General features: G+C 31.3%; 1 protein-coding gene across 1 annotated transcript in view; it reads left to right on the top strand.

Annotated features, from left to right (window-relative positions):
- Nucleotides 1–12,157, top strand: part of LOC123656984 (dynein axonemal heavy chain 8) — a 41,752-nt gene that overhangs the window by 6,686 nt on the left and 22,909 nt on the right. Inside the window, exons 16-43 of the mRNA XM_045592594.1 lie at nt 778–904; nt 1,116–1,218; nt 1,366–1,531; nt 1,793–1,928; nt 2,529–2,640; nt 2,953–3,017; nt 3,566–3,725; nt 3,810–3,942; nt 4,014–4,128; nt 4,434–4,576; nt 4,966–5,146; nt 5,396–5,603; nt 5,822–5,951; nt 6,224–6,387; nt 6,985–7,128; nt 7,200–7,310; nt 7,556–7,710; nt 7,797–7,882; nt 8,533–8,732; nt 9,042–9,213; nt 9,399–9,647; nt 9,894–10,028; nt 10,160–10,288; nt 10,421–10,626; nt 11,005–11,143; nt 11,289–11,499; nt 11,679–11,835; nt 11,922–12,115. Coding sequence (XP_045448550.1) covers nt 778–904; nt 1,116–1,218; nt 1,366–1,531; nt 1,793–1,928; nt 2,529–2,640; nt 2,953–3,017; nt 3,566–3,725; nt 3,810–3,942; nt 4,014–4,128; nt 4,434–4,576; nt 4,966–5,146; nt 5,396–5,603; nt 5,822–5,951; nt 6,224–6,387; nt 6,985–7,128; nt 7,200–7,310; nt 7,556–7,710; nt 7,797–7,882; nt 8,533–8,732; nt 9,042–9,213; nt 9,399–9,647; nt 9,894–10,028; nt 10,160–10,288; nt 10,421–10,626; nt 11,005–11,143; nt 11,289–11,499; nt 11,679–11,835; nt 11,922–12,115 — 4,231 coding nt within the window. The remainder of the gene's footprint in view (nt 1–777; nt 905–1,115; nt 1,219–1,365; nt 1,532–1,792; nt 1,929–2,528; nt 2,641–2,952; nt 3,018–3,565; nt 3,726–3,809; nt 3,943–4,013; nt 4,129–4,433; nt 4,577–4,965; nt 5,147–5,395; nt 5,604–5,821; nt 5,952–6,223; nt 6,388–6,984; nt 7,129–7,199; nt 7,311–7,555; nt 7,711–7,796; nt 7,883–8,532; nt 8,733–9,041; nt 9,214–9,398; nt 9,648–9,893; nt 10,029–10,159; nt 10,289–10,420; nt 10,627–11,004; nt 11,144–11,288; nt 11,500–11,678; nt 11,836–11,921; nt 12,116–12,157) is intronic.

Below are 12,157 nucleotides of genomic sequence, written 5' to 3'. Positions count from 1 at the left end.
TTTATATTTTTATTCCTTGTTTTCGGTATCGTCTTAATCTAAACCTAGGTTTTAGGAATGATAGCATTTAAATAATATAGAACGTTTATTTGCTATTTCCATATAAAAGAAGTTGTTCAGATTATATGTAACCGTACAGATAACCGAACAGATAGAAATAACCGATTTCACACCGAAGCTTTTATTCCATATTTCATTCCTTCAGAATTTTCCAATAATCCTTCTTTGATTGAATGTTAAAGGTTATGAAGTCAGCTTAAGGGTCAAATTTCATAAGCCTAACTTAAATAGTTTTTACTGAGTATTGATAAATTATTTATTCGGTGACATTACTTTTCAAGTATTTTTTTAGTAAATCTTTATGCACGCTTGACTTGGGGAGTAAGCTGGTGAATGCGCGACGAGAGCGTTACGAGAAGTGTAATCGGGTGAGGCGAATGGAGCTAGAGAGTCAGTTGCGAGAACACATTTTCTTTCTATCTTTCTTTCATAGCCCGTTACGTATCGTATATCTAAGACACAGTGCAGACCTATTGTGGAGGCCTATTACTGAAGAAATTTTTTCACACTCATTTTTTTAAATTTCTCGTTAATTTAGTAAGTTGCCAAAATATTTGGTAACCAGTAACATAACTAATCATTAATCCACTAATGGTTACAATTTTAAGGTATCAATGGAACATAACAAAAATATTAATATTTTTTGACTAATAGCGTAAACTTCTAAAGTTCTCAGATATATTTTAAAAAGTTAGTATAACTATAACATTTTTAAAGGTGAGATTGGGTCTGGTGTCTCCTCTTCTCATTCGTCATCCAGTGACAAATAGGTTCATTGTGAACTTTAATATTTACATACCTGAGTGCATTCGGGAGGTTGAGTACATGTGGCAGTTGGGCCTCAGTAAGTTAATAGTTCTGCTCATATATTTTTTAAACTTATTGTAGAACTGCATATTTCTTTTCACAATCAACGATTATCAAAAATTGTTTTTGAATATCACGAAATCAGATCGCAAAATAGTCAAACACCAAATTAATTAAAACATGGATAAGCTAAATGTTATAAATATGAAATAATTATGTTCATTACAAAATAAACAAAACGTTTCTAGGTGTACCTGACACAGCCCAAATTGTTGCTTTTTGCAAAGAAAAGATATTCGCTGACTATGAACGAATCAAATATTTGGTGGACCGAAACGATCAAATTAGAAGGTCATAATTAAATAGGACTACGTTTTATCATTACTATATTTTTTCGGATTTCTATAAAATTCTTTTTTTAAATAATAGTATTCCAAAATATCTTGTAGTATAAAATAAAGCTTTAAGAAATATAGTTATTATTTTAATACATTTTAGGAGTATGCCAAAACTCTACCTACCTTTACTACGTGCGCAACTTGTCAAGTTGGACAGTGCTTTTCAGCCTGGTCTTTCTATTATAACTTGGACATCTTTAGAAATAGGTGCATATTGTGACAACATTGAGCGAGTGTTAGACGAAGTGGATCTTTTTGTTAAAGAGGTATGTTACTTTATCCATGGTAATGCTATAAACGTTACCATGTGTAAAGTTTTAAGTTTGTGTGTTGTATTGTGCTTTAAATTATCCGTAATAATCAGCATAATATCTTCATGGAGATTATAAAATTTATTGTTTGAAAGTTCTTACGTATTTTAGAGAATATTTAAATGTTTAGATGCTATTAAAACAATTTTTACACAACAAGATAATTTTTTAGTAAATATTTTCCTATTATATTATTATATTTACTACATTTATTAGGTAGTGGATTTGAAAGAAGCTCGTATTGACGCTATTTTACAATCGATAACTAAGACCTTATTAGTGTATCTCCCTGAAAAGGCAGTTGATCCAAATATCTTTTACGAAGAAAACCTTATAAGACGAGATGAAATAGGTAAGAAAAATAATAAAAATTGCAATGGCGATGTTAAAACCTTCTTATTGTACAACCAGATGTACCCGCAACTTCGTCCGTGTGGAATAAAAAAATATTGTTAAGTTTGGAGGGTTACAAAAAAAAATACAATTTTTTTTTCATACGTTAGAATAAGAACCGGTCGGTGGACTCACGTCTTCGTTGGAGACATTAAGTTAGTCTAATTTAAACAATGATGTTGCTGAATAACGCCTATCTTGATTTAAAAAAATGCATGTTTTAGAAATAAAAAAGGACATGGGTTCAAGTGCCCGTGGATGTATATTACTTATATATAAAAAATATCTAAAATAAAAGTAGCCTAAGTTATGCCTTATTACATCAACTATCTGCCAGTGACAGTCCCGACAAAATTGGTCGAGCCATTTAGGAGATTAGCTGGAACAAACAGACAGACAGACCAAAATTATATAAAATATTATTTTGGTATTTGTACCGTATATACATTCATATGCATTAAATAAAAAGCGGTTAATTTAATATTGCAAACAGACACTCTATTTTTATTTATTTCCATAGATTTATTTATAATCTATCATTTTATCATACATTTTATAGCTACGGATTTACAACAGAAGTCATGGAATGCAGAAATTGCTGTTATAGAGCTGATAAATAAATTTTTGGACAGTGTCCCTTCTCAACAGATACGGGACTTAAAAGATAATTGGTAAGAATGTCCTTATGAATGAAGACGGTTTTGTTATAGAGGTGCTTAAGTACCCACGTCTCCCTCTTCATCCTTGTGGATCTTCCCACTGTACTTCAGAGAGTACGTGAAGCATTACTACGTTTTGAAATTATGATTTTGTTGTAATTTAGATTGACTAAGGCCACATAACTCCACTCGTGATGTTAAAATGTGTTAGAGTAAATAAATAATGAAATACTAAAAAAAAATTTAAATACTCACTGGATACATTATCTCGTTTTTGTATTTATTATGAGTTTTAATTAATTTAATTTACGTCTATATTTTTAGGTTGGACGTAGATAAAGCTTTGAAGCAAGTCACATCAGCTACAAGAGTGTTTCCAGAAGATGCCGGTAAATGACCTTTTAGCAAATATTTTTTCCTTTTTTAATATGTTTACATTAAAATAATCAAAAACAAATCAAAATATATACCTATAAATAATATAAAACGAGCAAATAATTTATACGTTAGTTTGTGGTATTTGTAACAATTAGGAAAGTTGGTTATGCTACAATGGTTAAACCGATTAAAGCTCAACAGCAAAAAAAAAACCGGATACAAAGATTTGGTCTTATAATTATTTTGTTACTTAGAGCTGCGAATAGGTCCGACAGGTAAATCAACTTCAAGACAAATAAATTAAATCTGAGTTTTATCTAATTGTTTACTAATCCTGAAGGGATTAGTTCAATAGACTTAGATCCTACATTCTCTGTAATAACTAGAATACCCACAAAAACAAACATGTTGCTGAAAATTAGCTTTTAATACGAAAAATATGAAGTGTCTGGTTTTTTGCTGTTGAGTGTATTTAGTACTATTTTATTTCTAGTTTAGGCGAGTAGGTTTTAGACTTAAGTATTTGTTTAATTTTTTATTATTAAAATGATCATTTTAGCTTTTATGGAAATCGAAAATCCTGATAGATTTGAGCCTACACATGCAATTAACGAGTGTAATGAACTATTTGCATATTTCGCTACGAAGTGTTTGGAATCCCTTATTAAGTGCACAAGACAAAGTTTGGACATATTAAGAAAAAGGGCTTCAGTATCTAGGTAAAAAATATTTCTAAAATTGATAACAGTTAATAAATTTACTGAATACGTTTTGTTTCATACAAAATAATAATTCAATAACAGTTTTCTAACGATGACTACTGATCCTGAAGAACAAAAGAAATTGAAACCACTCATGTTGACCATGATGTTTTTGGAAATACCGAAAATATTGATAAAACCTACCCTAGAAGAGATCCAATCTGCATTTTCACAGGTATTAATTTCGTGAGGTGTAACATTATGGTAGGTTTATATTTTAAATCGTTAAATAATTTGATTTGTTAGGTTGTGCTAAATTGCATAATGGATATACATCGTAACGTGTTCATGTGGGGTCAACAAGAGATGATAAAAAAGGAGACGCTAAAGGGTCACTCGCTTACAGCTACTAGAAGTGTTAGTGGTAAGAAAAAATGATTTTATGATGCGGTTAAAAACGTTTAATTTCCTACTTTAAGACATAGTATCTCACAAAAGTTTTATTGAGGGGAACAAAGTAACACTGGTCTCAAGTTGTGTTAAGTTCCTGTGTTGAGTAATGTAGCCAAAGTTTCTGAATTAAGGGTAGGGCTGGCAATGCGCTTATGATGTGTCTGATGTTGCAAGTGCCGGTACGCTACGATAACCACTTACTATGAGGCGGACCATAAGTTTGCTTGCCACAATAGTGGTATAAAGACAACATAAAATTAAAATTTATTTCAGCTGGTTCCAGATCTGGTTCAAATATTGTGGGAATCAGAAGCTATTTCCGAATGGTATCAGAGCACAAGGATATTGTTCGGGCTGTAATGGCGCTACAGGGAATGATGTATATGTTCAAACCAGATATTGCAAAATTATTAGATGTACGATATAAATTATTATTTATTTTACGAAATAATATTTACAGTACGATTTTCCGTAACTAATAAAGGACGTTTTGATATTAGGCCAACTTCTATGATTTGGTATATATTTATGCATTAAGCCTGTAACATCCCACGCCATAGGCATCTGTCTCCGTGGATGCATGCTCATATTTCTGTTTAATATTATGTGTAGGATTTAAAAAAAATATCTTCGATTTTTTTTTTTACAAATACGCTCGCTAAACACCGTTTTAAACAAATATACTAATATTGTTCAGATCCTACCTACCTAGCTAATTAGATTGTTTTAGCTTGACAGTAGAAATAAATATCAAATTAATTATAGCCGACAGCGTAGCAGCTAATCAGATCATTTCATTATTCAGGGCTATACTAGATTTTCTCATTTATGGGCTGAAGATAGAGTGCAACAAGTCCAAAGCTTTGTCGATACGAATCCTTTGAATGTTATCATCAGAGATATGTTCAAGAAATATGAAAATCAAACCGAAGAAGTTCTAAACTTACCAGAGAAGCACATTATAGGATCCATTCAGATAGATATGGGTACTGCTAAATACATAAAATAGATCTTATTTATAATGTAGTACAGTTAGTACTTGGGCTAATCTCCCATTTCAAGGAAATCTGAACATTAATGAGACATTAATGAAAAAAAATTACATTTACGATTTTAGTATCAATTATAGAGCACTCTTTAAATTTTTTATTTAAATATCTTTCATGCCACTGATTGGACCTGTTATAGTTTTATTATTATTATAAACTCGCACCTTAAATTTGTCTATCTTGTAGATAAAATCAAATTGGCTCTTCATATTGAGTCAGTGGAATGGAAGAGAATTTTGGGTAAACTACTGAGTCAAGCTTATAAAGACAGGGTACTTAAGTTGATGCAGTTTATAAAAGACCGTATGAAAACCATGAGTAAGAAAATTAAAGATTTAGATGACGTCAGAGTTGCTATGTTATGCTTGGAAATGATTCGAGAGGAATTTATTGGGTTTGCACATTTGGCCATATTATATAGTTTTATTGTATACGTGTATTATAGTTTGATAAATTATAATGAGACAATTTTTTGTCGTTATATTTTAGTAGCTTTTATTATATATTGAATTACTTAGTTAATGATTTTGGAGTAATATTCTTTAGGAGTTTCAATATTCATATGATTATATTTGTAAATCATTGTATTATCATTGGTATAACGAATTTCAGAATGGATGTAGAATTAGATCTTATCGAAGAGAGTTACGGTACTTTTCAACAATTCAATATTGATATACCTAAAGAGGACGCTGATATGGTATATGGTTTGCGTTATGCCTTCCAAAATATGTTGTCGACGGTGAGTTATATAGACACGCGAAAATATTAAAACAAGAAATATTTCATACTTTCTTCCATCGTATTTTTAATAAACAAAGAAGAGATCAGAGATAAGTTATTAAATTCATGTGGAACAAATTAGATTGTTTATTACATTATATACTATTATCATTAAACCATTATTTCAATAAGTTTGCGGTGTTTACATAGTGACGTTTATGTGTAAAAATGTCCCTGTTGTCTCCTCTATAGACAGCTGTAGTCAAACTAATCTTATTATTTAATGTTCAGGCTGCACAAGTTCAGCAAAGGATAGTTGATATGCAAGGTCCCCTTCAAAAGGAACTAAACGAAGGCGTTGCAGCTTTTAATACAGATGTGCTTAAATTTGATGCTGACTACGAAGCATGGGGACCTATGACACCCGGACTAACAGCGCGAGAGGCTAGCGATAGGTAAATTCATGTTTTTTTGGCATTAATAATTTTTATAATTCTGAATTTTACTGCGATTGTAATAATATAATCGTTTATTTCTCTAACTCTAAGAGAATATACAAAATATAAAAATGTACTTAAATAGGATAAAGAAGCAAGAAGAAAAAGAAGCAATGCCCCTACTATTTACCTTTAATACTAGCTATATATTATAGTGAACAATCGCCTTGGTGTAGTGGTGCGAGTAATCGTCTAAGTCACCGACGGTCTGCGATGTTTGGATGTCTCTCCTCGCCTCGGAGATCACGTTATTCCGTCGGTCTCGGTTGTTATTATATATACCTGATAGCGATCGTAACTCATAATAAGGAACATTTTTGCCATCTAGCAGTGTAGCAGCGTGGTGGATTAAGCTCCAATCCTTCTCCTACATAGAGCAAGAGGCATATGCCCAACAGTGGGATGTCACAGGCTGAATGCTATACTTGCTTTTTCATATATTATATATTCGAATTCACCTTACTGGCACTTAAAATAAGTAATTGTTAAATGTATTTCTAATTTATAATAAAACAACAAGTATAATAAATAATGTCCAGAATTTATAAATTTCAGGGTTATTATGTTCCAATCACGATTCGACGAATTGTGGCGTCGATTCGAAATGTACTCGAGTGGTGAAAAATTATTTGGAATGGAAGTTAAGGATTATCCAATACTTCACCAGAAGAAGAAGGAGTTTAATTTGCTTAGCAAACTGTTTGTAATTTTAACTTAGCATATTTTAAAATCAATGAAAATGTTTATTATTAATCCGTTATTTTTTACAGGTATAGCCTTTATTTGTCGGTGATGAATTCTATTGATGGGTATTTTGAAACCCCATGGGTGGCGATTGATATTGAGCAAATAGTTTCGCAATTGGCAGATTTCGACCTAAGGTAAAAAAATATAAAACTAAAATAATAGGAAGAAAAATAATTAACAAATATAATTATTAATGAAATTTTTAAAAAATATAATTATTATTAATAATTTTTAACTAAAATAATTACGTTAATGTTAATTATATTTTAAAACACATCTAGAATTTTTCTTAAGTTATTTTTCATTATTTATTCAACGAGGTTTAAATAAAATATGTTAAAATTTTCTTAGTACTCGTAACTTTTTAAATAAAATGCAGATGTCGAAAGTTACCAAGAGGAATGAAAGATTGGCCCGCATATATTGATTTGAAGAATAAGATCGACGACTTTAATCAAACTTGTCCTTTACTGGAATTGATGGCTGATAAATCGATGAAAGACAGACATTGGAAGCGATTAGAAAATCTAATGAGTATGAAATTATATTAACCGACTTCAAAAAAGTTCGTTTATTTTTCTAAAGAAAGCACTTAAGTCCATTCGATTGACATTTTACAGATTGTGTCTTAGATGTAGAATCGGACACATTTACTTTAGCAAATGTCATGGAAGCTCCGTTACTGAAGTACAAAGAGGATGTAGAAGTAAGCTTGTTTTTTAAACGACTTCAAAAAAGGAGGAATATCTTAATTGGACTCTATATTTTTATGTTAACTCATAGCTTTTTACTGGGCGTATCGATTTTGATGATTCGTTTTTTAATCAAAAATAGGGATCTGTCGAGTAGTTCTTGAGTTATCTCTAATAATGGGTATTTATTTGACCGTTTTTTCGTCTACGTACGTTGTATTACTTATCGATGTGATTGCAGTCGTTTTACTTTGTTTGCAAGCAAACGATATTGTTGATTTTTTGTTAATGATCTTAACAAAGTTTTAACATAATATAGGATTTGTCAATATCGAATAATTAATTTAATTTTTTGAATTTTTGTCTTTCAAACATTTTTTTAAGTAATACTATACATGTTTATGTAATAAGGTTCATATTGTAGTCTTATTTTTAGTTTTGAATCTATTTAAAACTTAGTTATTGCAAATGTTTTCATTATTGTTACAAGAGAAGTATTTTGCGCTTGCTATAGTTTAGCGTATAGCTTTCTATGAAGAACAAATTAGCTGACTCTTATTATATAAATGTCAATAATAAAACTTTGGAAAAAACAGTTTAAGTTACTAAATGTATATTAGTAACTTAAACTTTTCCAAAAATTTGTAACATGTGTTACTTTCAGGATATATGTATAAGTGCAGTAAAAGAAAAAGATATAGAAGCGAAACTAAAGCAAGTTATAGCTGATTGGGCAGTTGTAGACCTTACCTTCGCACCGTTTAAAAATCGAGGGGAACTGCTAATTAAACCTCAAGAGACGCTTGATATTATAACAATGCTCGAAGACTCGTTGATGATTTTAAATTCACTGGCTTCTAATAGGTCGATTTAGTCATTGTAGTAGATATTTTAACAATAAAGTATTTTAAAATAATTCCTACTAATAATATAAATGTTAATGTAAGTTTGTTACGCTTTCACGCGAAAACTACTGAACCGATCATCATGAAACTTTGTATACATATTCTTGCAGGTATTAGAAGTAACATAGAATACTTTTTATTTTAAAAAAATCAATGCGAGTGAAACCGCGGGTAAAAACTAGTTCATAAATTAAGCAATAATACATTTTGAGCTTCTTCCTTGCTTGAGAAATAATATTTCATACTAAAATCTTTTTTGGTTTTAAAGATATAATGCGCCATTTAAGAGGGACATATTATTATGGATAAACAAATTAGTTGGTACCACAGACATTTTAGAGAAGTGGCTTCAGGTTCAAAACTTGTGGATGTATCTGGAAGCTGTGTTTGTTGGTGGAGATATTGCTAAACAGTTGCCGGCCGAAGCGAAGAGATTTGCGGTCAGTGTTCTAAACTTAATTTTGGATATAATAAGCATTTCTTAAAATCGGTAGAGGCTTGGGTTACATTACTATCGCATTGTTCAATTTTATATCGTATAGTAAAGATTAACTAAGAATACTTTTCACTGTAGTTAGCTACATTTGCTAATCATTTGAATTATCTTATTTTTTTTTTCGTCTAGACTATAGACAAGACTTACGTTAAAATAATGTATCGTGCACGAGATATAGTGAATTGCGTGGAAACATGTGTGTCAGATGATACTTTAAAACAACTACTACCGCATCTGATAGAACAACTCGAGGCTTGTCAAAAATCCCTCACGGGATATCTGGAGACAAAGCGACTTATCTTTCCGAGATTCTTCTTTGTATCGGATCCTGTACTTCTGGAAATTCTTGGACAAGCGTCCAATCCTCATTCTATTCAGGTATGTCGTCATACCATACTAAGAATCGGTAATATTTATTTGAGTTCTTAATAATATAATCTTTATCGCTTAGAACGAATCATCATATCAAAAATTTCGATCTAGCGTGTAGATCGTTCCATAGCTTAATTGGCTAAAGCACTGACACGGTCAGTCGGAGATGCAGGTTCGATCCCCGCTGGAACGGTCGATTTTTGATATGATATTAAAAATTGTTTAATATAATCTATTTCAAACATTTTGTAGCCACATTTACCAAGTATATTCGATGCTATATACACGGTCGATTTTGACGATAAAGATCGAATAATAAATATGAATTCTGATAATGGGGAGTCTATTCCTTTGGACAGACCCGTTAATTGCATTGGTGGAGTTGAGGTATGATTTAGTTTTTGTTGTTAGTGTTGCATTCTATAAAGCTAAAGCAATTAACTTGTTGTATTTGGGCATATGATGTATGTATTTAAGTTTACAATATTTAGGATCTTGTTAATTTAAGTTTTTTCTAGATATGGCTTAATACTTTGTTGGACACGATGAAAGATACTGTCAGAAACATTATCGCTAACATTGCGCAAACAATGGCAGGCGATCCAGAATTTGAATTTTTGGTTGGTTTTTGGAATTTTCCTGGACAGGTTGGCTACTTTCATACTTTGCGTATATAGGCGTATAGTTAATTTTATATTTAAGTTTTTTTTCGAAACATAGTCGCTTACTTAGTGACGCTTTGAAGAAAATGTAACATTTTTGTTTTGAAATTATTAAAGGCAAGTCTTTTGGGAATGCAAATATTGTGGACTAGTGATGCAGAGTATGCTTTGAAGAAAGCAAGAGTTGATCGCTTTATTATGAGGTTAACTAATCAAAAGAATTTGGATTTACTAAATGGGCTGATTGATCAAACTGTTAAAGATTTAGCGCCTCTGGATCGAACCAGAGTTGAAACTATGATTACGATTCATGTGCATCAAAGGTATAAATTTAACTATTCCATTATGATTTAAGTATTTGCTAAGATTATATTAACGAGATCGTATATTAGACAGAACACATGAGTGTTATTCGAAAGGTAACAGGTTCAAATTAAGGTTGAATTTTAAATATAGATAAGGCGTTCTCAATAGTGAAGTAAACAAATCATGAGGAAACATGTAAAAATCCGAAAAACATTTTTGAGATGCGATAAACCAGTACATGGTTATGTAGCATGGCGCATGGCGGACTGTTTCCATTTTGCTTTGTAATATGAGATTCTCATAATCTTTTACAGCCTGTTACTATCGTATTGTCAGTTGTTATTTAGAATTATTGCATATTACAGTATTATTTTTGCATGAAATGCATATTTCAGAGATATATTTGACGATCTTGTGAAAATGAGAATCAAGACGCCAGCCGATTTCGAATGGCAGAAGCAAGCTCGTTTCTATTATTTCGAAGATAGTGATGACTGCATTGTTTCTATTACTGATGTCGATTTTCTATACCAGGTATTTCATTGATTTAACAAACTAATAACGAAAATTTATATAAAATAGTATTGAAAAAATAATATAAGATATAGTGATAAAACCAGCCTAGTTATATAATGTAAAGCATCTCAATTTAGACCTTCACTTTTTATAATTCAATTAGAACGAGTACTTGGGTATAACTGAGCGACTTGTAATTACTCCACTGACGGATCGTTGCTATATTACACTATCGCAAGCGATAGGCATGAGCATGGGAGGTGCACCCGCTGGACCAGCTGGTACTGGCAAGACCGAGACCACTAAAGATATGGCGAGAACATTGGGCAAATTGGTCATAGTATTTAACTGCTCAGATCAAATGGACTTTAGAGGTAAATCCTAGAAAAAAATGTATTAGTTCTTATTTTTGTTGTAGTATAAGTGCTATTTTTATTTGTAAGTGGTTTATTTTTGAATACATTGAATAATATAAAGAAGTTCTAACAAATTTGAAGTTCTTTAGCAACACTGGTTGCATAATTAATGTCTAGGTACTAACATTTTTTTGCAGGATTGGGTCGTATATACAAAGGTTTGGCTCAATCTGGAACGTGGGGTTGCTTCGACGAATTCAATCGTATTGAGTTGCCTGTCCTTTCTGTGGCAGCTCAGCAGATTTATATTTGTCTGACAGCCAGAAGACAGAAGAAAGACTTCTTTATTTTTAGGTACATCAACAATTACGAAACATTTGTTTTATCATAATTTATTTAGGTATTTCTTTTTTATTACAATGTTTTGTTTTTGTTTTTAGTGATGGAGATACAGTAAGTTTGAATCCGGAATTTGCGTTTATTATTACAATGAACCCTGGATACGCTGGAAGACAAGAGTTACCAGAAAATTTAAAGATTCAGTTCCGTTCAGTGGCCATGATGGTACCTGATAGACAAATTATTATCAGAGTGAAGTTGGCCAGTTGTGGTTTTAAGGAAAATATTTTATTAGGTTACTTTTTGTTTTTTAACGAGTAGATTATGACTGTTACTA

This window comes from Melitaea cinxia, chromosome 1 (assembly GCF_905220565.1).
Source record: "Melitaea cinxia chromosome 1, ilMelCinx1.1, whole genome shotgun sequence".
Classification (NCBI taxonomy): Eukaryota; Metazoa; Arthropoda; class Insecta; order Lepidoptera; family Nymphalidae; genus Melitaea; species Melitaea cinxia.
This window is presented reverse-complemented; position numbering and strand designations above follow the sequence as displayed.